This window comes from Stylophora pistillata, chromosome 8 (genome assembly GCF_964205215.1).
Source record: "Stylophora pistillata chromosome 8, jaStyPist1.2, whole genome shotgun sequence".
NCBI lineage: Eukaryota > Metazoa > Cnidaria > Anthozoa > Scleractinia > Pocilloporidae > Stylophora > Stylophora pistillata.
This window is the reverse complement of record NC_142526.1, coordinates 22,094,087-22,120,434: the sequence shown is the minus strand read 5'-3', so window position 1 is coordinate 22,120,434 and position 26,348 is coordinate 22,094,087. Positions and strand designations below refer to the sequence as shown.

The following is a 26,348-nucleotide window of genomic DNA, read 5'->3' as shown; positions in this document are numbered from 1 at the left end:
TACTTAGATGTTTTTGGAACTTCGATAGCTTAACCCAAGGGCCGTGGTACTGTCATGCTATCAGAGGACTAGGTTCTCTTTCTTTGGAAAAGTTCAGATAAAACCCTCCAGAACGACCTAACTCCAAGTCTAGTTGCACAAACTTTGAATCAGATCATGTTTTTTTATTTGTCAAAAAAGTGTCGATTGATTATGTTCTTGAAACACTGTACTGAAGGGCTCAAATACCTAAGCTTGAACACTAAAATTAGACGTTTTTATAACTACACTGTGTGTATTTAATACGCAGCTCCGCTCGCTGGTTTAGCGGCATCCAATAGAGAGGCTGCAACGGGGTCTAGGGGCTAGTAAGTTACACGAGGTCTAACCCAAACCACAGTTTTACGCAATCAGTGGGCCTTATTAGATCAGACGTTTTCATATAACTATACAGTGTGCATTAAAGACGCAGCTCCGATGATCTGTTGAAAGGCATCCTATAGAGAGGCTGTAACAGATACCAAGAGCCAGTTATTTACACGAGGTCTAATCCAAACCACGGTTTCACGAAATCAGTGGGCCTTGTAGCCTTTCTCTATGAGAAGGTTGATTTAATGAAATAGATGTCCTACTATTAGCTTTCAGCCCTCTTAACGCTGTCCGCAAAAATGAATGTTCAGATAAAAGGTTCAGCTAAATTTAGGATTGTTTAGGACCCGTTTTTGTGAAACAACGACTAGTCTTGGTTAAATAATCAGACCTAAGCGTTGTGGAAGAAAGAAAACAGGGAGATCAGGAAGACCTGGGGAGGCGTCAAGCTCATAGCGAAGGACTGACAGAAGTGGAGAGAGCACGCGGTCCTACATGCCACTTTGGCGTAAAGGGCATATGTATGTACGTGGGTACCGCGTATATATGTAAGGGTTTTAGGCAATACTTTAAAATGGAAAGAGAAGAAGATGGCTTATTTTATGCCTGGGATAACAAACGACTTCTTACTACAACCTTCCAAATATTGTTTATTTCAAAATTCGTACCTGTACACTAAAAACACGAAAAGAAATGATCCATTTCATATAAGGTTATACATGATAAAGGGCGAGAATTTGATATTTACACGTTCTCGCGACAGATTATGTTATATTATTATAACTAAATCAAGAAATCCTCAAGCGCATTTGATTCAAGAAAACTATACAAAATCTACAAAACTTCCTTAAAAATAATCCCTTACTTGTCTGACGTTAACAACTCAAAGAAAACCTACTTAGAAAAGAACCAAAGTGTATTCCGTTCAATTTTGACGAAAAAGAGACTCGCAGGTTTTTCAGTGAATATACCAAGCTAGGATTTAAATTGTATTTGCCAAAGGGATATTTGGCTTCGTACTGGTTAAGATTACTACTAAACAAGACATAATGAATTGCGCAGTCCTTCTTAACCCTAAAACTCCCAAAAACTGATTGATAATTCTTCCCTCTAGCTGCTTTCCTTTTTTTGTAAATTAGGTAAGAGAATTTGGTGTTAGATCAGGATAACAACTTTTGGCTGATAAGTTTAAGTACTCTCAGTACCTGTTTGCTGGAAAATGTAAGGAAATTATAGGGAGAAGTTTCATGTTGATCATTTTTCTGGAGTAAAAGGTTTAACAACTTCTTCTACATGAAATTAATTTTCCCTATTCTACTCCTCCTACTTACACAGCATAGAAAACTAATCTCGTTTAGGAAGAGAGATTACTGTGCTCATTTTGACGGACAAGTAAATCGTGCAGGAAGTATCACACCGATTGCATACGCTTATAAGAGAATTGAAGGGCAAAAAAGGAAATTATAGTGCAATGTTCTCCCGCAAAATTTTACTTCCCAAAGCGATGCCATCTGCCAATCAAGTTTTCTTTTGACCCACTTTAAGTTTGATGTATTGCGCGCGTGGGTCCACTCACATGTCCGCCACAATAAGCACAGTCATCGTAAAAAAAAAAAAAAAGAGATGAGATAATAGTAATCTATGTCAGTATCTATACAACTGCGCACCCACCCCTCCCATATCCCAAAAACAGTGATCTGATTATAAGTTAGGGTTAAAGTTGAAGGGGAGGGGTGGGTGACGAGTGACTTAGATACTGACATGGACATAATAAAACTAATACAGTAGTAATTTTTATAGTAATATCATTAATAATAATGACGATAAAAATATATTGTAAAATATAATGTAAAATATATTGTTCGTGCGATATTGTACCTGAAGCACGGGCCTGTTCTGGATTAAATTTGAAACTTGAGCAAAATTCCATAAGCATACAATCCTAAAAGAAATACATTTTCTAAAAGCGAAAGCGGGAAAAATTTTGAATTCTCATAATTAATTCTGCTAAAAGAAAATAAAACTCTTAACTAAACGTCTCTCTCACAAAATACTTGTCCATCGTTTTCCATTGATTGTTGTTCTTAGCCATGATAGCTTGCTTTTGCATATGCCCTAGTTTAAAATCCCACTCAAACATGTGGTGACCACACTGGCTCGTTACCAATTCAGCACCAAGAGTTAGACAACAACAAGGGCTTCCTTGTCCAAAGTTTTCTTCACTTCCCTTATGCTCTTGCGGATTTTATTTTTGTGACCAATGAGCTTAATACCCATATCGTTGAGGTCAAGCTCGTCATCTTTGGCTACTTGGTTCAGGTGCGTGAAGCCTGCTTTGTCGAACTTGTCATGGTACTGTCCCATCTTGATGCTATCGAGCCATTCTTGCACGGTTGTCATGGAGGTATATTCCATCTTGGGTGACCTGCAACAAGTAACACCATTCATACAGTGAGTCAAGTCATACATAAATATGAGGCGAGTCACACAAGTCATCCAATAAGTCACGCCATACCCAATACGGAAAAGAGCAAGAGTGATTTCTCCGGTCGTATCATTTTGCCGGTGACCCGCTTGGTAGTTATAATACATGCACCACATGCCGAGTCAACAAACACGTTCATTCTGGCACATGGGTTCAACAGGGTTCCACTGATGAGAACATATACCACAATCTTACCCCATGAGAGTCTAACAATTTTCATCGGAAGTAAAACAGCACTCTCAATTACTCAAGGCAAAAAAACTTCGCAGGCACTTCACTTGAATTAAATGACAGACCGCCGTTTACCTTCCAGGGTCTACCAACTCAAATGAGGTCATGGGTTCAAATCCCGTACAGGCCGGAATTTTTTTTCAGGCCCTTTTTTCACCACTGCTTTAGTAGTGCTCACTACTGCGAAGATCGTTTTCAAATTCTTTAAGATAGTACAGTCTCGACAGGTCATCAGTCTTACTTGGGAACTGTAGAGGTATCCTCGTTGAGCTTCTCAGGAGATCGAATAAGCGAGTCGAGTTTCTTCACAATTTCGGCAAACTTCGGTCGCTTATTCCGATCAACATTCCAGCAGTTCAGCATGACCTGATGCATGGCCTTCGGGCAGTTCTGAAATCAAAAACAGAAAAAAATGAAGTAAAGTAAAACAAAACAACACTTCTTCTACTGTAGTGATGAAAAAATATCCGATGGAAAGAAATAAGTCTCTCTGTGAAGCAACACTGCAATCCTCGAATTGGTTCATTAGTCATTCCACGCTTGCAACAGACAACAAAAAAGATTTTTCAATTTACTTTGCTTCAATGTAATTGGAACATACTGTATTTCCTCGATTAAGCATCCACGCTCAAATAAGCGCCCTCCCCCGTGGCTATAATATCAATCAAGTACCCCTTTTAAACAAGCACCCCCTTCTCCTTCGCTTTCTTAAATAGTAGGGATACTCCCAACTTAATTGTAACTTTTTAAATTTCACCTACAGCGGAATCAGTACAGGTTTATATTTTCTTAAAGGGACACTGTCACGGGTTGACATGCGCAGTAGCATACACTCTCTCCGAGACTTCTCACGCTCGACCACCATTATGGAAATATCGGTGAGTCGAAGAATTCTGCATATATTTTGCATTTAAATCAAGTTTATCCAAAGCAAATGTTCACGAAAGTGAATTTCTTTTAATGAGGAACCTTCGGTGATCTTTTGTAAATGTAAAAGTGCTTGTACGATGAAGCGCAAAGAAAATAGTTTTCGTGGGTGCCCGTGCAAAGGGTGAAACGTGCTGTGTACAGATGAATGTAAATGTGGAACAAGCAATAACCCTTGCAGAAACAGGGTATGCATATAAAGTTGAATACATGCCTATAAAGTTGTATACATTCACTTCTTTTGTGGCTCGAATGTCCAAAAAGCGTACGAAATAATTTGTGTATTCCCTTTCTTCAGGATTCGAACGAGCAGTCGTCACCTGCCTATATTTATGAAAGCCGTAGAGTTCGGCCGAGGCTAACATGTATTCCAATTATAATGTGTAGTAGAATAAACATCTGCCTCGCAAATGCTACAAATGTCTGTGATATCTGGCATTATTTTATTTTCCTATCGGTAAAATCGCTGTCACTGAAAGACTCATAACCTGCATCAAATTTAGCCTGCAGCCACTACTTAAATGTCTTTTCTTCCACATAAATACGCTTATGGTTCCTCAGCCACGCTTTCTTGTATTTCCCTCTGTCTTCAACCTTTCGTTTTCACCCTGAGTTGATGCGTTTACCGCCATGTCCGGATCCTCCACTAGACGCCATTTTGAATTTGTGAATGCAACTTGAAAAAGTCAGGCTGACTTTTTCAAGTTTCGATCAGCTACACGTGCATGCGCAAACCGTGACCGTGTCCCTTTAATAGGCGTCCCCCTCGATAAACCGCCCTTGATCCAATATGCGCGCCTCCTTTTAGCCGAGTTCTAAATTAGTGCCCAGGCGCTTACTCGAGAAATATGATGTGTGAAAGGAAGAAATATCTTGAGATTGGCCAAATTCTTAATATACACCAAATTGGGTAATATTTTAATCCAGAAACGTACCATTGGAGGCGGAAGACGGTACCCTGACTTGACTCGTTCCATTACCTTGGAAAACATACAGAAGAATATGTATTTATTAGCAAGTTAGTAGAGCATGAATAAGAATCTATAAACTTGTGGGAGAAGACAAGGGAAAAGCTTCATACGCAACATCCAGATCGAAAGGTTGTAAGGTCACAAAGTTAATCTTTCGTGGAAAACTGAAGGACTGAACGAGAAATAAGACTGTATGTGGAGCATGTCGTGAGGTTGGTTACCCCAGTCCCAGACAAGCCTGTCACAGCACACCCAATCCTTGGACTTACCTCACAGTTTCCCCAGTCCCAGACAAGCCTGTCACAGCACACCCAACCCTTGGACTTACCTCGTAGTTTCCCCAGTCCCAGTAAGGTCTCTCAGCAAATGACATGATCTCCCATAGCAAGATACCATAGCTCCACACGTCACTGGCTGGAGTGAATTTACGGTACTCAATTGCCTCTAATGCCGTCCATCTGACAGGAATTTTGCCACCCTGAAAACAGATAACATCTCGTGACTTGAGGATGTAACTGAGTACAACAACAAATTCAAAGAAAGGCGAACGTGACAAGGCTAAGAGAATGTTTTGAGAACGTTTTATCGGATCGCAGAATTATGGATAACTGTTATCTCTCATCGGTAAACGCAACAAACTCGACGACTCTGACGGACTAAAATTTGGACGTGGATATTCTCCATACTGCGCTCTCTATACATTTCCTATGGTGATGACAAGAAGAACTTGTTTAACAATCATAAGCTTTTACAGCTGGTGATCATTTCCTTAATTCTCGAGACCTTAGTTCGTAATTCAGGGTGATTTTGTAAGGAGAAATTAGATGCTGGTCATTCTTGGGAGTTAGAGGGTTGAGATGTATGGCACACATACCTTGGTTTCATAAGCTGAGTCTTCTAACTCTCGAGACAAACCAAAATCTGCTACTTTGCAAACCAAACTCTCTGATACCAAAATATTCCTTGCAGCCAAATCCTAAACGGGACGCAAAAATATTCAAAATTCGGTTCTTTGGATTTCTATCAGAGGTTACACGCGTAACCTTAATAATAAATAGATAGAGACCCATGAACTTGTCTGATTCTTGTAATAGAGCGGACTAAAGGGCGAAGGAACTGAGGGCAACTAAAGACCGTAGGCACGAAAGGAAGAATGTATGAAGGAAAAAAAGGCAGGCTGAAGGGAACAAAGGAACGGGGGAACGAAGGAACGGGAAAACGGAGGAGCGGAGAAACGAAGGAACAGAGGAACGAAGGTACGAAAGAACGAAGGAACGAAGGAACGAAGGAACGAAGGAACGAAGGAACGAAGGAACGAAGGAACGAAGGAACGAAGGAACGAAGGAACGAAAGAATGAAGTAACGAAGTGGGGGGGGGGGGGGAAATGAAGGGACGAATGGATAAAAAGACGGACGGACGATCGGACGAAGGGGAACCTAGGCACAAAAGAACGCATCCGAATGGGGGAATAAAAGAAAAACGCTGTATAAAATTCCCTACCCGATGAATAAAGTTCATTTCGGAGAGATATTTCATTCCTGATGCGACACCTCGCGCCATTCCCAGCAATTGCAGCACTGTAAGTTTGCCATCCATTTTCTATATAGAAATAGTTTGAGATCAGTGTTAATATGAGTACGTGTAACACTTACCAATCAGCGTTCAAAGTATTCCTCAGTGATGGAAAAAGTTGCAACACTAACCTTCAGGTAATTGTCAAGAGAACCATTGGACATAAACTCGATCACGATCATCATGGGTGACGCTGTTGAGAAAGAAAACAATGTAAGTGTATTTGTGTCAATGAGATTTCATGTCAAAAGTTCCCTTCGACTACATGCATATACTGGTTGTGTGGATGCACAGGTTACTTACTTTTAGTAACAACACCCTCGAGAAAAATGACATTCGGGTCACAAAACTGGCCCATTATGGAAGCTTCACTGATAAAGTCTTGGCGGTTTTTACGAAGAGCACCGGTCTGTGTAAGGAAGGAAACAACATGAATTAAATAGCAAAGGAAAATTCGTAGCTAATGTCGATGTAAATCAAATGTTACTCCAGGATTCAAACCATTCACCGAACTTAATATTTTCAAGAAGTTTACGGTAGGTCATCGTGGTGAACGTACTTGTGAAAGTAAAATGTTCTGTCTCTTTCGACATCAGAAGTGACTACATCGCGAGACAAACGATTATGAAAAACTTTGATCGATTTGATCGCTAAAGTTACGAGACAGATAAATTATCGCGTGGCATTCTCACTAAACCAGGAATCAAGCCACAGCGAACTTACCTTTAAAGTCTTGACAGCGACGAAGATAGTTTCTTCTCCTGGTCTCGATAAAGTTCCTTTGTACACATCGCCAAATTCACCTGAAAATAAATCCAATCAGTAACCGATACTGCAAAACATCGTCGATTAAAATAAAGGCTGTGACACAACGCTTTGAAGAGACTTGCAATGGAGGAAGAACCAAAGCAAGACACGAAATTTAATCAAATTAAACTACAAAAGGGCCATCCGCTATTTCGCCTAAGCAGTCAAATTTAACGATATTAACAGCCAAGTGATTTCACGCGCACACAAGCTCCTTTTTATGTTATCTTTCTTAAAATCGAACTCTCTACCAATACGGTAATTTACATTCTTCAGTTTCCTTTTTTGCCCAAACCAAAGCCATACACACAATGGTTACAAAGTACCAAAAAGTTAAGCTCAGTCTGATCGACTGCATTAAAAAAGCACTATATTTCAAATCGTTCACGTATATAAGTTGTATGATAGAGCAATTTTCCACTGAGTGTAATCCAGGGTCGGGATGTTCAAAGCTAGGTTAAGATAACCCAGGGTTAGTGTGAAATTTGATTTCATTCAGATTGGAAAGCTTGAAAAGAAAACTCAGTTTAATTCTTTTTGTCTATAATTTGGTGATTGAATGCTCTAAAAACAAAAGGGAAAATTATCCCAAAACGGCTTTTGAACAGAGAAATATAGAAAAGGGGATTAAAATTTAACACTGGGTTAGCCCAAATCGGCCTTCGAACAACTGGGCCCTGGACTGCTTTGGTTTTTGCTTTACTTTGCTCTGTGATTGGTCCAGAAAACTCGCGCCATTCTCAACAAATCGGAAGCAAAACTAAAATCATTTGTCGCCCGGGTTTTCCCGCCTTTAGGTAGTTTGGTTGTTTTCATTCGGAGTTCTCACTGGCCCTCGAAGGTATTTTCCTTTCTTCTAATTGGTCGTTTTTATCATTTTGGTTTTGGTTTCATGACGCTCAATTGAAAAGCATTCTATCAATGAGTACCACTGTGAAACTCTACCTCCACCAATAATATGGTCCAAAGTGATCCATTTCTTATCCAGTTCCTTGGCAAACGTTCTCAAAGCCTCCTCGGGGTCTTCGTAATTACTTGGATCGATATAAAGTCTCTGGCCTCTTGTTGGTAAGATCACTGCAAAATAAAACCAGATTCAGATACAACCTTTTGGGCCAAAAGACATCTTGTCATTGCCTGTGTGAGGTTAATCTTTACAGGTATGAAGATGTGAGATTTTGTTGCATCAAGGTAATATGAACCTTTGATATTCTCTGGTTGTATTGTGGTGGAGGGTTTAGTACATGAACAAAGGAGTACGCTTGCGAGCAGCCCGTCATTATAAGAGCTGCAAGACGAAGGTCTCTCTGCCCGCGGACAGATTAGAGTCGATTCGGAAAGCGATCAGGGGTGGACTACTTGGATATCTACCTTTAGCCGGCTAGTGTTGCTTAAGTCTCGCACTTTCTCGCGGGCGAAGAAACGTGCGCACTGAAGGGCTAAAAAAGACTCGAGGGGCTGCTTGTAGGGCAGAACAGCATAAACCTCCAGTACTTGTAGAAAAAGAGACCTCCCATGTGATTATGTTGACAAGGATACTTCAAGGCACAACTGCTCTAGTTTTTATCCCTCCTGAATCCAGAAACTAAACTTTTTGTTAAAGATGAGTCCCTAGCTCAATAGTCTGGTTGTTGGTGTTCTGTGATTTTGACATGCAAAAGATAAGTGCAATCGCTTAAACAGTGGTCTCTTTTGGGTTTCTTGTGGTAGTGAATCTAATTAATGTGACTTTTAATGAAGGTATAAGAGGGAGATAAACAAGGAAATAATTTTTTTTGCACTGTACCTTGCCCATCTCTCATCTCAACTGGTTTTAAGTAACCTTTTTTACCTTTACCCCTGTGAACAAAAATTAATTTAGAAGTGCTGAGCTTAAAATGTCTACAGTACAATTCAATATGTACACAACTGGTGAAAAATAAAACTGACCAAAAAGCAGTGTGCAGTACCAAAGGTGAAGAAAAAACCTTCCCTGTAATTTGACCAATGCCAACCTCAAGATAGAGCGCATTTCAATTTATTGGCAAATGTAATCCCAGATTGCCTTGGTTTTGCTTTACATCCCTCTGTGATTAGTCCAGAAAACTCACGCCAGCCTCTCGACTAACCAGATATAAAAAAACAAAAACCAAGAACGACTTGGTTCTTCCAGGCCCCAGACAGTTTGGTTGGTTTTTAATCTGATAATCTGATTTCCTATTAGCTCTTAAATGTATTTTGCTCTCTTCTGAGCGCCCTTTGTGATAATTGAACTTTTAGTTTTTCAACACTCTATTGAAAAGCACGCTAATGCAAGTAATCAGCATTTTTGGCTATAAGACTACGTCTGGTCAGTGAGCAAATTGTTCCATTCTTCCAATGATAGTACAGTTTTAGTGAAGATCCCCTTTTCTACCTCAATCTCCACCGAAAAAAAGGAATCTTGCCTACCAAATTCTCCTTTAAACCTTTCACTGCCAAGATCTCCTTACTTTCTGTCGCACAAATTCTTCTGATGTTAGTTGGAAAAATTTGGTATTGTATCAACTAATAATCCCCTCATTGATATTTTTCTTTATTTTCATCACTTATCTTCCTGATATTGTATTTATATTGTAAGGAGAAATTCTGTCTTGGTCACTCACGGGTTAAATTATATTTGTTTTCATGCACATGCCACTTTTTGGAAAAACTAACTACTAGCAGTAACTGAGACTCAAACTTTGTTTAAAAACAAAACTTGCAAATGATCATAAAAGCATTACAATACATAGTCATTATTTTTTTACTCACCTACAGAAGCAGACAACACAAAGAATGACTAAAAAGACCAAGACAGCCCCTATAGGAACTGCTATGTATAACACCATCTTCAGAATTTTCTTTGAGGAACCTGGCAGGGGAGAAAATATCCAGGATAAGCCTTTAATTCTAGGAAAGAAGCTTACCTGTTCTGATTTTGATACTGCATGTATACATGTAGGCTAGCAAGTCTACAAAAATATCAAATCATTCTGAGTTGCAGAGAAATTTTCTGAAATTAGAAATTACGCAATAAGTTTTTGTTACCTGTTTCCCCTTCAGTTGGATGAATTGTTGACACTAATAAAGAAAAGAGAGAAAAAAGGGAAATATTGAAATTAAGAAATTGCAAATCTCAGTCAGTGAGTATGTTGCCCTTTTTCCATATTAAGCTACTGACCAAATGAATACACAAACATAACGTTAATTGAAGGTAATGGTAACCTAAGGCTAAGCATGTGTGCATGGGTACTGGTTTCTGCATCTAGACTTTGAAACTAGTTTTCAAGACCCCTACTGGTCTAAGCAATTTTTCAATTTTAAGAAACTTGACACATGTACACTTGCTGTTTCCACAATACCTTAATTTGGGCAACTGGGTTTTGAAAGGTTTTGTTCTGTTGGATTTTGTTTGTCTCATTTTTTTGCACCTTTGCCTTAGCACACATTACACTGTAAACCCTGCATATCTCACAATCTAGAATTCTCTTATCACTAACAACTTATAAAACTTCTAAGCTCAATTGTGCATCCTAGAGTTATGGAAATAAACTGATTCTGCAACCAGTTTCACAAGCTACCTCTACAACAAAGTTTCAGTAATACTGCAGTTACGTTTACAAGTATGTGATTAAACACATGTAAGAATAATAAACTTGAGTGTGATACCCTTTGTTTTGACAAAAACTTCAGCAAAGTTCCAATCATCTCTGTTTTGCTCTTGTTGATTCAACTCATTCACTGAGTAAACTCGAAACAGAAAGTAACTGGATGATGGTAAACCGTTTATAACAACGTCAACGCCACTGATGTTTTCTTTACTTGGTGAATATTGCACGTTCAGGTTACACTGCTCATCACAGTTCTTGTCTTCACTCGATGTGCATCTAAAGCAGTCTACAGCATAAATTAATTCACCATCATCCAAATCATCTGGTGAGCGCTGCCAACTGATCTCAACAGCTGTTGCCTTGACAACAGTAGCATTAGCCATGAGTGGGGCTTTTGGCAACTCTACAAGCAAACAAAACATGTTATTTGGAAACTTGTACACATACATTTATACCCTTGAACAACTAAATAATGTATATGAATACTGATGAGGAAATGGTAGCCCAGAAACTTTGCTTTACACAAATGAGCTTCTATCAGATTCATAGCCAGACTTTTATAACAAAAGGAGTCCTTAACTGCACTGGTATCTCACTTAATTATCATTTTAGTGCATGATGATTTTATCATTTATTATATTTTTTTATTTATCAGTTTGAGACAGAGAAGTTTTCCCACGTACCCTAATGGTTTCCCTCTACCCCCTACCCCTCCCCCCACCACCTCTAACCCTTTAACCCCTAAGAGTGACTAGCATCTAACTTCTCCTTACAACATCACCCTTGAATCAAAAATTACATGTACATAGTTACATACATACAGACAGACACAGACACACACACACACACACACACACACACACACACACACACACACACACACACAGGTTAATTGACAACTCCCCCATAGCATTTTTTAGGGCCATTCTTACAACACTGTGCCCCATCCATCCCACCCCAGGGGAGGACATCCACCACACAGTAATCTTGAGCGTGGGACATTAACATCTCCTACCCCTAACCCTGCAGGAGACGGGGCCTACGGTTTATTCGTCTGTATCCGAGAAGACTAGAATATCTATCCATTTCTTGATATTATAGAAGGAAGCAAATTCTCCTCAGTTATTTTAAGACCATGAGTATTGGTCCAGCTGGGGCTTGAACCCTCGACCTCCCACACAACACAATCTGGCACTCTAACCAATTGAGCTAACCAGGGGTGGTTAAATTAAGGTCAAAAGAATAAAGGCAATGATCACAAACTAAATAAGCTCTTGATTGTTACACAAATTCTCGTTGCCAGCAACAAAGGAAATGTAAAGAGACCAGGATGGAAAAAAATAATTAATAGATACTGTTAAGGTGTAACTTGATAGATATTTTCAGCTCACAATAGAATTTGACACTGCAGAACCTTTAGTTCCTTTGAACAATTTGAATTTCAATTTGACAACTTTGAAATGATCCTCTGCAAATAATTATTAGAACTTTTATTATTGCTAATGATTACAACTACAAGACTATATCAATTATTAGTATACTGTACCTTCACAATCTGTCCTATCAGATGATCTATAGTAACCTTCTTTACATATACAACCAGTTCTGCCAGCATTAGATGCCGAATTTGTAGGACACAGCAGACATTTTGTATTATCAACAGTATCCTTGTAGAAGCCAATCTGACACTCTAAAATAAACCAATACACAATTTCATCAAAATGCTTTTTGTGAACTACACATCAAGACAGTCAAACACAATGACCCTGTAATGTCCTATAAGCAAATGACTCCTGTCAGACACAGAAACTGACAGATATTTTGATCAACAGAGTCATGTTTACCCAGATTTCTTGTGATATCCTCACCTTCATAAGGACTTGTATGATGATTTTCACTCAAGTTGTCAAAAAAACATGAATATAGATGCAGTTACATTTGAATCCAAACCTGAGTTTTTCAATCAAAATGCATTCACCTAAATTGCTATAACTACTTGTGAAACTATATTAAAATACCAATATATCCAATTCATTAAAATTTTGATTCTTTTCAAAAATTTTTCCATATGTTCATTTTCTTTGTTCCTTTTTCTTGTCTACTGTCCCTTAAAAAAGCCTTATGAGGAACTCGATCCCTTGCTTGGACAATCACATTATACCAATGACTGTTACTGTGCAACAATTTATATGTTTGGCTTCTGATAAAATTTACATGAACATGTAAAGCAAGGCCAAACAGCCCATGCATGCATGTTCATGTCAATTAACACATATCACACCTTTAACAGGCTTTCTATCAAATGATGAACAAATAGGGTGGTGAGTATATGCTTAACTGCATATACATGTACACCCTTGCATGTACCAGGGGTTTCATTAAGGGCCGGGCACCAGCCAAATTGACCGGTTGTAAGGATGGTTTTGCCCACCTGGTTTAACAAGCTGGAGGAAGGTTTATCTTATAAAGGAGTTTAGTTCAAAAAGTCTTGCCCGCCTTTGAAAACCAGTTGCCCTCCTGCTGAAAAAATTAATGAAACCCCTGATGTACCCATTTAAATGCTAAAATATTTATCGTGGACCCTATACACTATCAGGGCAAGCCCCTGTTTTAAGTACAGCACAAACCTTTACATGCCAAAGAGTCTGAAGATCCATTGGCGAGTTCATAACCATAGTTGCAAAAGCAGGCTGAGTTATCTGTAATGTTCCATTCTCCATTACTAAGGCACACACCGAATAACTTTTTGTTCAGTCTTTGACGTGAGTTAGGATCTGTACATTCTCCTTCTTGTTTAGTTAAATTGATATCATTTGCTGGCGCAACTGTTCTTGGAAATCTGACTAAAGTAGCACCCCTTTCAGAGCAGAAGCGATATTTTACAGCAAAGCTTATAATTGTCACACAACTTCCTTGGTCTAAGAATGCAAAATAAATTCCTTTTCCTTTAGTTACCACTGACCCATAAAATGTGTCTGTTGTAAACTGATCTGGTGCTGGGAGAGTTTCTGGAATTATAACAATTTCTTTCTGAAACTTCACTCCAGGTTTTGTTGGATCTGGACCAGCAACTGGTTTTACATCGGTATGATAAGAATAAAGGGAAAAGTTTGTTCTGCAGAATGGTCCCACCTCAGCTAAGGGGCAGTTACGAAGGGAAAAAGTCACTTCAATATCAAGTCGTTTAGCATTTTTGATGTCAATAAAATCTGTTAACAACCAGTTCTTTGGTTCTTTAGTAATATCCTTAGCAATATCACAGACTTTGTATGTTGGTGATGCAGTTGAAGGATGGCTCCACTACAAAAGAAGGAAAATTTCAATCACTGAAGAAGCTAAGTAAAACATCTATTCTGCAAGTGATAGATCAGTGCACAACATAGCTATAGGCACACAGCACTGTTAATTTCTCCCATATACCTATAGTATACAGTCATGTATATCAAATGAGTGCAAAACATTAAGAGTTGGGCCAATAAAATCTTTAAGGTTACAGTAGACCTTCAGTGGTTTCTCTGTAAAATTGTTTGTTATGTATGTGTGTCACCCTTGAAAAGTATTTATTGCTGTAAGCTGAAAAAATGTAGAAAGAATGACAAGTTTTCAGTAATCTGATTCTTCTGTTTGTGCAAAGATTTCTGGGATTACCAAGGGGCACACATTTAAAGTGGCTGGAGGAAATCTGTGGCAATTAAGAGATTGTTTTGATGTTGAGAAAAATGATATTTGAGGGAAGTCATTGCTTTTTACCACATCTTATCAGATGTTGATACCTGGGACGTTTCTGTTTTTCATTAATTAACCACGAAATAGGATTTGAATTATGCAGAAAAACTTCTCTCCTTATTATATAAGTTACAATCAAACCAAGTGAAGTGTACCCCTCAAGATTACATCTAATGAATTTAGTGTTTGAATATTGAACCCACTTGTACTGTTTCAAGAATGCATGCAATAATATATTGACTATTTAATTACCAGTATTGAACAGCTACTAGCTCATACAAATAACCAATTCATAAATGTAATCTTTAGGGGTATGCTTCACTTGGTTTGACTGTAATTGTGATATTGCACACAAGTCATGCCAAGTGCTCTATAAGAAATAAATTATTATTAAAATCATTATTATTTATTTCCTTCATTTTCATGATTTCAGTGAAACAACTTAGTAAGTAATTAGTCCATATGTACTATGTTTCTTGGAATGGTTTAGCTTCTCTTGTTTACTTCATTTTCATTAGTTTAGTGTAACTACTTTGTAAGTCAGATTTTTACTCCCGTGGCTTAATTACCACATTTTGTATTTCCTCTGTCAACAGGAGTTCCTGTGCTCAGTTCCTAACTGAGCACTCCAAATTCAAGATTGTTAGCCTAGACAGATGTGTTGCATACGGCACTTACCAGTATTCACAACACACGTTGTAATCCTATCCTGGACCCATTGAGCATGGGTCAGTTTCAATTATTTTCTTCTACAAAAGTCTTTCATCCCTGTTTTATTTACCAATGCTTTGTAGTAACTATGTTGTACCTTTGTTTTACCATCGATGTTTTCATTTCCATTTTATTCATGTGTGTTTTCGTTTCTTTTTTAGAATGTGATGCCTGGCAGTTTACCACCATGTCTTGGGGCAGAAAAACAGGAGAGTGATTCCAGCATGCATTGTGAAAGCCACATGCAACACATTTCCTGATGCAAGTGGCCAATATTCAGGCTTTAAGCTCCCAGAGCTAAATTTAAATTGAGGTAAACAATCCTGGATTTAAAACAATGATTAAATTTTGAGATCAAAATGCAATCTCAATCATAATAAGTTCTTGACAACAATAAAATTTGCCATGCAGCCCTTTCGTAAATACACCATTTTGTGTTCCAAATTCTTGAAGAAATTTTTCTTTGTTTTTCAGTGAAACTTTCCAATTCAACGTAATATAATTATGTGAAAAAAATAATGATAACTTTAAGTAACAGATTTCAATGTTGATGTATTTTAGTTAAATTGCAAACAACCTTACTCTTAAAATTTGTCATCGCTACATTTGGTGCTGTGAGATGTACATGTCAATCGGTACTTGCAGTAAAACAATTAATTCCCGGTAAGAGCTTTACAATGTAAAAAGAAGTTCACATACTAAAAAATATTTCCACATCCATTATGAAATGAAATAGGAAGCTATTTCTGGTTCTTTCTTGTCATTTGATTCCTTTTGTAAGGGAAGCCACATGAAATCACATGGGTTATGTTGAAGAAACCCTAACAACTCCCTGTTGTTATCTGACATGAAGAAGTTCACCCAGTGTGTGCAAAATAAAGTATGGATACTACAAAAATGCATTTCTCTAGTACATAAAAAAAGGGACAACTTTTTATGTGATTTTTTTTAACAACTCACTAAACTGAACATGGGATTGTGTACAACCGCATTGAGTTTTGCCATCAATTTCTCATCCGCAAAACTGCTGAGCTAACAAGGATTGCAAATATCTTCCATATATGAAAGTATTTTATGTATCCAAAACTTGATAACTGGGGGAAAGAAACAGACCGTGGATGGCAATTCGGTTTGCACAAGTTGAAAGATCGACTAAATAAACAATACAGAGACATTCACCCACTGATTCATGACATCCGCAACACATCATAAACATGCCTGATGAGAATATTAATTTTTTTTGTAGAAAACAACTGATACTATTTCATTTTCGTAGTTAATCCCCCTTACAAGCCATGCATGCAACTTCAATAACTATTAACCATACCAAAGTTCTGTAGGAAGAGTACGAGGCTATTATATCTTTCAATCTTCCCCACCAGTGACGTAAGAGCAAACTAATTAAAAATAACTGCTGACATCGCTTTTCTGAGCCACCATACTATGAGGCCAAAATACCAATTAAAACTATTTTTTTCGAGGTGAAGTTGGGCCCAAAGACTGAAAAAAAAAAATGTTTGAACATTGATATTTGAACTATAAGCTCCAATAAAAAATGATTCAATTTTAGGCTTCAGTTCTCCTTTAAAAGCCTTGCTCCACTGTAGGATAACATCGTATCCCCAGATGTACTCAAATCAAAATGATTTTGCTTTAATTTATAAACTTAATTGTCTCGCTGTTTCTCAATTAATCTTTTATGGAATCACATCTTGACAGAGCTAAACAAAAGCTAATTCTTCTTTTATTGGGAGGGGAGATAATTTGATGGTCTTGAAATGTTAGAAAATCAGCTATAAAGTGCTATGAATAACTCAATAAAGCCTTTTTAGTTGCATTTATGATTGCAAAGTCTACTTGGCTTGGTAATACAAAGGAGCACTACAACAGCTTCCTCAAGGCAGTGGGATATTGAAATTGTTGACCTCATTATAAGTATCATGATACCTTTAAGTTAAGAACCTACTGCTATTGTACATTGCTTCTTTGTATTGCTGGATGAGAATGAATCCGCATTGATAATTGCGGTTCAAAATGGAACCATTTTTTCTGCACAATATGCATGGGAACAAATGGGTTGTTTGAGGAGTGATACACAAGAGAATACCTTCCGAGGAGTTCAAAGAGGAGAGCTTGAAAAAATCTTAGGGTTTTTCTCAAACAAACTAGAACTGGACCTACTGATTTCTTCATGATTCTCATAGCTTATTTAATCCCTCAAAAGAGGAACAGCTCAATAACAATAAATATCTTGGATCATGACATAGTGCAGTTCACAATTTGTGTAAGCCACACAACAAATTCTATTTCAGCTGATATGAAATTGACTACTGTCCTTTAAAGATGAGGTAAAACTCTGTGGGTGTCCCTTACAAAAAGATATTTTAACATGCTCTTTGAAGCATAAATTAACCACCATAAACTATAATTATATAAATGGAAAGGTAAGGAGATGCCACAATTAATGTAAACCAAATAGAGTGCAATCTTCAGAAATGGACGATGTTCCATTGAGCAAACTGCATAATGTATACAAAATCTGACCACATAAATAAAACTTCTGCATAATTTCAATCCTAAAGGGATTGGTCTTCAAAAACATGTAGGAATTTTTAGATATTGTTATTGGTTGCTTTGCAATTTATCTGTCTTGACAAGTTTGTTTAGCAAAATTTTATCAATAGGCATAATTAAAAATATAACGTGGTAGGTCATTGCTGGGGATTGACACTACCTTTTCAACTTACTAGCCAAGTGGCTAGTGACATCTTAGATTTTACAACAATTTCAGTTTATTTACTAACCAAACTGGCTGGTTGAAATCGAAAACCACTGGCCAAAATTGAAGTTCTACTAGTCTGTGGCTAGTGGGCTGCCATCAGTGTTGAGCCCTAATTGCAAGAGATCCATATTCACTATTAGATGAGAACCTGTGAAAAACCTGTGAAAAACCTATGAATTTTTCTGCATGTGAAAAAACCTGTGAAATACTATTTTTCGTGTGTTTTTTCAAAGGTTTTTCACAGGTTTTTCACAGGGTGTGAAATTTTGAAACCCTGTGAACAGGGCACTAATTTCACAGGGTAAAACACCTGTGAAAAAATCTGTGAAAAAATCTGTGAAAAAAACTGTGAAATAAAACCTGTGAAAAAACCTGTGAAAAAGAATCTTGTTCTGGGGCTTTTTCACATGTTTTTTCACAGTTCTTAAAATTCACAGGTTTTTTCACAGGTTCTAAATTTTGTGATTTTTCACCAAAATTTAGCCCTTGCAAAATTCACAGGTTTTTTCACAGGGTGTTTCTTTGTCAGAGGATATTTCAGATGTTGTTCACGGGTTTTTCACAGGTTCTCATCCAACAGTGATATTGAACAACAGAATTTCCCCCTACAAAGTTTCCCAACAATTCATGCACCCCATTCAATTTAAAAGAAAGCCACTCAATGTGAAGGTGAGCCATTCAAATTGAAAGTAAGAAATTTAGTTCAATCGGTAGTAAGCCATTCAATTTGAAAGCAAGCCATTTAGTTTAATTTGGCAAGGAGCCATTCACTTTGAAAGCAAGCCACTCAGTTCGGCAGTAAGCTATTCTATTGAAAGGTGTATATATAGCCCATTCAGTTTGGTAGTAAACTAGTCAATTTGCAACTGAGCGCACTCAATTTAAAGTGAACCATTAAATTAGTGAGCTTACAAAAGGACCTCTTGTTGCAACGATTGGATTACCCCTAATGAGGGCACAAGACAGGAGTGTCAAAACCTTGGGTCTATTAATTGTAACTTCTCTGTTACATTCATTCAATCATATAACCAGCATCAAACATTGGCTATTCTTCTTTTTTGGAAATTTGTAATGTTTTGCATTATGATATATAGATCAATAGATCAATTTCTATAGCGCATTTCCATGTAAATGCTCTAATGCGCTTTACAACACTGTGCGGGGGACTTTTCCAGACTGCCGGCGGCAGTTTACAATTAATAAAGGAGAAATTTTTACAGATGCCCCCTCCCCCCCTTCCCAGTAAACCGGCCAGACCACATCACAGTAATCTCGTGATGTGGGTTCTTTAACGTCCCTTGCCGAAATTAACTAATTGATAGGTGCAGGAGACGGGACCTCCGGCTTTACGTCCTATCCGAGAAGACGAAGCAATGTGAGTGAAGCGTCTTGCTTAAGGACACAACGTCAAGCCCCAGCCAGGACTTGAACCCGGGCCATCTGACCTAGAGTCCAGCACACTGACCACTGGACTACTCACGCCTCACATGATTAATTGATAATAATACTTTGAATTGTCCAATTCGGCTGTGTGTAATTGTACACATGATAAACAAATCAGACTCCCAATTATAATGCACAATTATTTGATTTCATTATCATTCATATGATTACAGTGACCAAATTGGCTTCCACTCAGTCCTATTACCATGTTACTGAAAATATTAATTGTGCTATACTCTGTTATTTTGGGGTAAACTTCATCCAAGGACTTGACTTTAAATGACTTTTTTAAATATTTTGTGAGTCTAAATAAGTTTTCTGTTTTGCAACAGTTAGCTGGCCACCAACAAAGGTGAATTTTGGAGCAAGAGCTCCTCCAAAAGTAAATAACACGAACCCAGTGAAAACAGAGAAGACTGGTACAAAATCCTGTAGAAATTCATTGCCACATTTTTTGTTTGGGTTTCCCAATAAATTGATAGCTGCTAATTTTGCCAATGGTTTCCCCATACCTCTCTGTGGGTTGGCTGGTTAGCACTTTGTGATTTTTTCCTTTATCTCACAGTCAAGATCCTTTCACCTATATATTTCACTTAATTCACTTAATTCCCCATAATGTCGAATTACAATTGGTCTGTGGTATAATAATATGTTTCTGGAAAATTTTAAAAGGTCAGTTTTGTTTCTAACATTTGAGGGTTTGAAGCTTTTGTTTCAATGGATGGCAGCAAGAGAGGGCTAGCAACTGCTTTGATTAGGAGTGATAAGCTTGTAAAGCTGTAGGAGCCAAAATCTCAAGCTTTGATTTTATGGCAGGTCGATTGCATCATAATTAGTTTTTGCCACAATTGGCAGTCACATCACACTCTGATCGGCCAATTTGTCATCATCGATAAGAGTGACAACCCTGTTCATTCTAATGTGTCTCAAAATGTGTCATGTACTGAGAGAAAAACTTTATATTGGTAAAAAACTGTTGTGCCTTCTGAGCCTATATGACATTTTGACCACCCCATGATGATGAATATTGTTGTCCATATATAGGCTGGAGTACATACCACGATAAACCACTATTGATTTGTTAAATTTGATGTTGACATTGTCGTAAAAAATAATCAACAGTGGTTTAGCATAGTCTGTGCTCTTATCTACAATGATATTTATCGCCACAGTGATCAAAACGTCGTGAACTCACAAGGTGCAGCCAATTGAGTCCACAACAAATAAAAAAATAGAAAAGTATTCATAATTAAGGTTTAGAAATTGTACAACACAAGCTTTAAGATCAAGGGCTTTTTATAAATGTAAAATTATAAAGATAGTTGATTGAAGAGAAAATGTTATCACAAGATCTTTTTGTTTACATTTGATTGGTACGTACACTGTACCAATATACCCCCTCATCCTCACCCCTCCAGCATTGTGTTTGTGACCATTTTGAAATCCTGCATTCAGTTAAATTTCGTTGATGTTCTGTCCCTCTACAATATGCATATCAATGCCTATGTTTAGCAGGGATCCATGTTACAAAAATATTTTAACCTAGTATTGACAAATTTAATGTTAAATAGAGAGAAGGGTTTTTATAACATGAGCTAACTCACCCCTGCACCTCTATTACTTCCTTTAAAGATACTCCAATACCAAAGGTCTGGTCCAGGTTCCTCAACAAGAGTTTCTGCAAAGGAGAATGGGAAACTCTTACATGCACAATGAACTAAGAAACAAATAAAGCACTTTGTCATGGTTTCAAATACTGCACTACCATCACATCAAAGACTCTACTTGCATTTTAATAACATATGCCACAAAAAGAAGTTGCAAGGGAAACTTACAATTATCAAAGTGTTTGTCAAAGGCTAAGAAAGACAAACAAAGACTGGAAAAAGTTGAAGTATGAGGGTCTAAACTCTGTTTCCACAATCCAGCGCTTTCTGGAAGGAAACATTTAATGATTCAGCTCCAGTGCTCTACTTTGCTTCTTGATATTAAAGTTGTATTATTTAAAACTGAATAAACGCAAATAAATTGCCTTGGGAAGCTAAGGTTGCTTGGCTTGATCGAAGTTTGAAAATCCAACACACTGAGGTTTTCCTGTTTGATTATTTTTAATTGCTGAACCAATTTGAAAGGTAATCAAAGAAGGAAAGTTCCCACACACTCCATTAATATTACATTCTTATTTGTCAATTGGCTATGCTGTGAGTACACAACAATGACTTTAGGAAAGCCTTTAACCATGACCCTCTGATCCACAGTACCACATGCAAATAAACCATTAGGTCAAAGTGTGCTACATTACAATTGTCTTGCCTGCTCTAGCTTGGATGAAAATTTATCTCCAGTAAATTATAATTTAACATTTCTTTAGCTTAGTTTGATTGGGAAGATGCACTGTCAAATGGGTTGGACAAAAAAACTCAGTAGGCATCAAAGAAAGAAATATATATATGCAAAATAGGCAATGTAGGATCCAGGACACTGCTCGACAATTTGCTACTATATATATATAAATATATATATTAGTTTGGCATGGCTTAGACGATACCACAAAGGTTGGGTAGTTTGGGGTGACCATCTCGGTTCTCCCCCATCCAAGCATCAGCACTGCACTGATGAGATAGAGATAGATACTTTATTATAAACACCTTGCAGCCATGGGCTGAATTACGGAATATTTACAAATACAGATGATAAAAAGGACGTATAAAATATTACAACTTCGTCATTAAGAAAGAAGGAAAATGATCTACATCTTATAAATATGGCTAAAAATAAAACTGTTCTTCAAGCGCTTGGTTTTGATTAAGGGGAGAGTGAAATCACTTTTGCGCCTTAGCGCATATCTACAACTCTTCCTTTGGGGGAGGAGGCTGTGGAGTCTATGGGTAGGGTTACGGACTATCTCGTCAAACAGATTGCTTGAGATTTTTTCCCTCCTTTCGTGAAGTTTCGGTAGGCCAGCTGTTTCTAGTGTCATGAGGATCGAATTATTTTTACTGAATCTGTCACGCAATCCCAGACTTTTCTAGAATTATCTATAATCTGTAATATTCCAGAAACTTCTTTCATGTGACTAAGCAGTTTCCAAAAATAGTACAACTTGTAATACGCTATAAATAGTAATAGAACATTCTAGATAACTAAAGTAAATGTATAAAAGCTGGCTTGTGAGAAGTACAAGAGAGATTTGCCTGAGCGCTTACCCTCGTGGCTTGCTGACTGAAGTTGTGGAAGCTATGATGAGACGAGGCTATGACCTTTCGACCTTGCGATATGCAGAGAGAAGAAAGAGATGAAAAAGACGATAGTCGAGAGAGGAAGAAGATAGAGAATACAGAGTTTACTATAGAGTCCTCCGGTAGAATTTGTGTACAAGGAAAGAATGCGATAAATCAAGAAAGCCAAGCGCTGTGGTCTTCAGTCGGCGGAAGTTGGAATTGGAGGTTGATCAAGACGATGAACACTTCTACGGCATAAAGGATTGTAAGCCTAGTTTATGAACTGCTTAACTTAATCTTTAACCTAACTAAATTAAACAGAGTAAAAGTAATTAAATAATAGTTAAAATGGGTAACTGCTTGTTGTTACATTTTTGTTGTGTGCCATATATCGTACTCGGGAGTCTATTTTCATATATGCTTTGTTAGCGGCCATTTGTTGGTCATTCGTGCACGTAACACAAGTGCTACACTATATGACAGGTCAGGATAGATGATTCTGAGTGCCCTTTATTGGATCCTTTCCAAATCTTCGCTGATGTAGTTTGGTAGAGAACGGTGGAATACAGGACTTGCGTATTCCAAGACGGCCTAATACATGTCACATAGAATTACACAAGTTCGCTTGGTGCAACTCCGGATCTCTTGAGTTGTCTCAAAAAGTAGAGACGAGAGGGACATTTTCTACTTAGTTCAGAGGTGTGCATGTTCCACTTTCAATCGTGGTTAATGGTCACGCCTAGCAATTTGGCACTGGTGACTTATTCAAGGGGTTTGCCATTTAGGAATAGGGGTTCAAAATCGTTGTTGCTGTTAGAGAATCCAATTCGTAGTTCTTTGCACTTGGCCTCATTCAGTTGGAACCCATCGATACTTGCTTGTTTTGAAAGGTCATCCACAGCTTCTTGGAGTTTGCTCTCACTGCCCTTAGTAACTATTTCGGAACAAGACGTGTCGTCCACGTATTTCCACAAGTCAGCTGGGGTGTCTAAATCGTTAATCATGATGAGAATTAACCAGGGACCTAATTTTGTTCCCTGGGGGACGCAGGGTTTTCCTTTTCAAAGAAAGTTGAAGTCGGATGAAAGGGAAGCAGGCGGAGACAATTTGGGCGAGTAGCGCCCAACCTGAGTGGCGAAGGCGCGAACAACTAGGGGGGTCCGGGGCATGCCCCCCCCCCCCCCCCGGGAAATTTTAAACATTTGAGCGCTCTGAGATGCAATCTGGTGCATTTTGGGTGCTTAAATTAAGGAAATGAACAGGCTTAACAACACAAGAAATGACAATGTATTTGATAAAATCCAGCCCTTTTCTAGCACGTTGATTGGCAATACCGGGCACATTACTTATAAATATTAATGTAAAACAACACTCGAATCGACCTGGAAGAATTTCACATAAAGATATACTGACACAGAAATCAAAGGTAAACAAAAATACGAACACCACAGAAAATATTTCGCAATTAATTGCATCCCACACGATCGCCTGAGACTTACTTTACTTCGGACTTGGCCCAAGATAATATTTGTGATGCTTTGGCTTAGTGAGAATAAGTAGTTCCTAGTTAAATTATATCTGTTCTAACTAAAACAGTTAAAAGCGGATAAATCAAGAAGATAATCGACCTTTCAAATAGTAATTTATTTAAATGCAAAAATTGAATAATTTATGTATCTTTAAGCTTGAAGGGATGCCAGTGATACATGACTTGACCGCGCAAACTTGTACTGAATGTCACGTACCAGTACACGCGCAAAAATTCTACTTCGTTTTTTGCTGAAATATGTACTTTTTATCGATTTCCGTTTCTTATACGTCATTGTCAGACAACATACAAAGTGTTTATTATTTATCTAAAATATTTTAAATTATATAACAGCAAGGACTCTTTTAGTCGCCGGCGACGGAGCCGTTCGCAGGCGGCGAAAATCGCCGGTCGCCGGCCGAAAAGGAAAACCTTGGGGACGCCGGATGGTACGGAGCGCCATTCAGAGTGACAATCTTGAGCAAGTTTGACTCTTTGTTTCCGGTTCATCAAAAAGTCGACAATCCAGCTTTTGGTTTGACTCGGAATATCATATGTTGCTAGTTTTTGAACGAGAACACTATGGTCGATAAGGTCAAAAGCCTTACGGAAGTCAAGTAGGGCTACTCTTGCCGTGGCACCATTTCCGTTGGTGTTAACAAGCCAATTATGCGTCATGTTGACCAGAGCATGTGTGGTAGACGATTTGGGAATAGATCCAAATTGGCGAGGGTCGATACTCCGTAACACGGCTAGTTAAACATATTTCTCAACAATGTGGTCTTCAGCGAGTTTGGACAAGATAGGCGTGAGAGAAATGGGACGGAGGTGCTTGTTAATATCATTAATGGGCCTTTGTTTTGGGAACGGGACTATGTCAGTCTCTTTCCAGGAAGGCGGGATTCATGGAACGAGGAGTTAAGGATCACAGAGACTGGTCCCGCCAAGAGATCAGCGTTTTCTCTTAATAACCATACCGGGATGCCGTCTGGCCCTTGTGCTTTGGAGGGGTTGAGTGAGGACAGTTTCATAAAGGTTGAAAACTCCGATATCGTATTTACGGCAGGACTTTTGTTGTTGGTTTGTGGTGGTTCAAAAGGATTATGGGTAAGAGGCTCAAAACTCTGATGAGGCCCAGAAGGCCGAAACAGTACTGTCTGCAGTTAGTTATATTATATATATATGGGTTTCACTAGGCTATTTCTTTCTATGCATATTTTTACACCAGTCCGTCTGCAAGTACAAATTAATTTACCTCTAATTTTCTACCCTTTCATTTCCTTCATATCATAACAAATAACTCATTTAACCCTGTAGTTGTTAAATCCTGGTGATCAAATGCAGACGACATATAAGGCTGAATAAGAATAGTTTTGAAAGATCATAGTGGATTACAACAGCAATGGGACTTTATCTATCAACTTCTCCCAAAACGATCACTAAACCAAAATAAGGAAGTAATTATCGTAACAAACACAATCATATTCAAAGCTATACAGTTGATCTTCAAAATTATTCGCAAAACTCGCAGCTGTAATCTTTTTTAAATTGAAACCTTTCGAACGATGGAAGGTTCGACAGCGCGCGAGCGATAACGTTAGGCGAAAATCACAAATACTTTCAAAATCACAAATACATTCATAGATTTCCCCAAATCAAATTGTTTCGGTACAAATCCCACGAACGTATTTCAAACTCACTCAACAACAATCCACCTGGCAGCAATTTCAACAATCTATTTTCGTATCAAGGAGTGTATTTTGTTTCATTTGTCTAACAACGCTTCAGAAGAGGGTTACAAACCCTTACCTGCTTCTCCTGAAACTCCACGTAAAACAGCGACTAGCCATAGAAATAACATTGTATGATATAACTTCATTATTAAAGGATTTCACCGATAACGGGTCTTCTGAGACACATAAATATTGCTGTCCGTAGCACTTCCTTCGCGTTCTTCAAATCTTTATCTGACATCAAAAGATGA

The 26,348-nt window shown here is 38.0% G+C and overlaps 1 protein-coding gene across 1 annotated transcript; it reads right to left on the bottom strand.

The window, feature by feature from the left end:
• Positions 1-985: 985 nt before the first annotated feature.
• Positions 986-26,348, bottom strand: LOC111325235 (ephrin type-A receptor 4). Its single transcript, XM_022929002.2, has 18 exons — positions 26,174-26,348; positions 21,220-21,293; positions 13,581-14,253; positions 12,500-12,643; positions 11,012-11,356; positions 10,391-10,423; positions 10,115-10,214; positions 9,129-9,181; positions 8,288-8,419; positions 7,259-7,338; positions 6,839-6,944; positions 6,667-6,728; positions 6,464-6,562; positions 5,837-5,938; positions 5,291-5,440; positions 4,927-4,971; positions 3,306-3,454; positions 986-2,773 (listed from the first exon to the last, which is right to left on the bottom strand). Exons 1-18 carry the CDS (start codon positions 26,241-26,243, stop codon positions 2,530-2,532), a joined length of 2,661 nt encoding a protein of 886 aa, XP_022784737.2. The 5' UTR covers positions 26,244-26,348; the 3' UTR covers positions 986-2,529.

Bases quoted from the DNA above. Each gene is read 5' to 3' on its own strand.
- LOC111325235 (XM_022929002.2), bottom strand. From the start codon at position 26,243: ATGAAGTTATATCATACAATGTTATTTCTATGGCTAGTCGCTGTTTTA. The intron at 11,357-12,499 runs GTACAGTATACT...GTTTGCTTGTAG, and splicing joins TGATAGGACAGATTGTGAAG to AGTTGCCAAAAGCCCCACTC. The intron at 4,972-5,290 runs GTAAGTCCAAGG...ATGTTTTCCAAG, and splicing joins GGGACTGGGGAAACTACGAG to GTAATGGAACGAGTCAAGTC.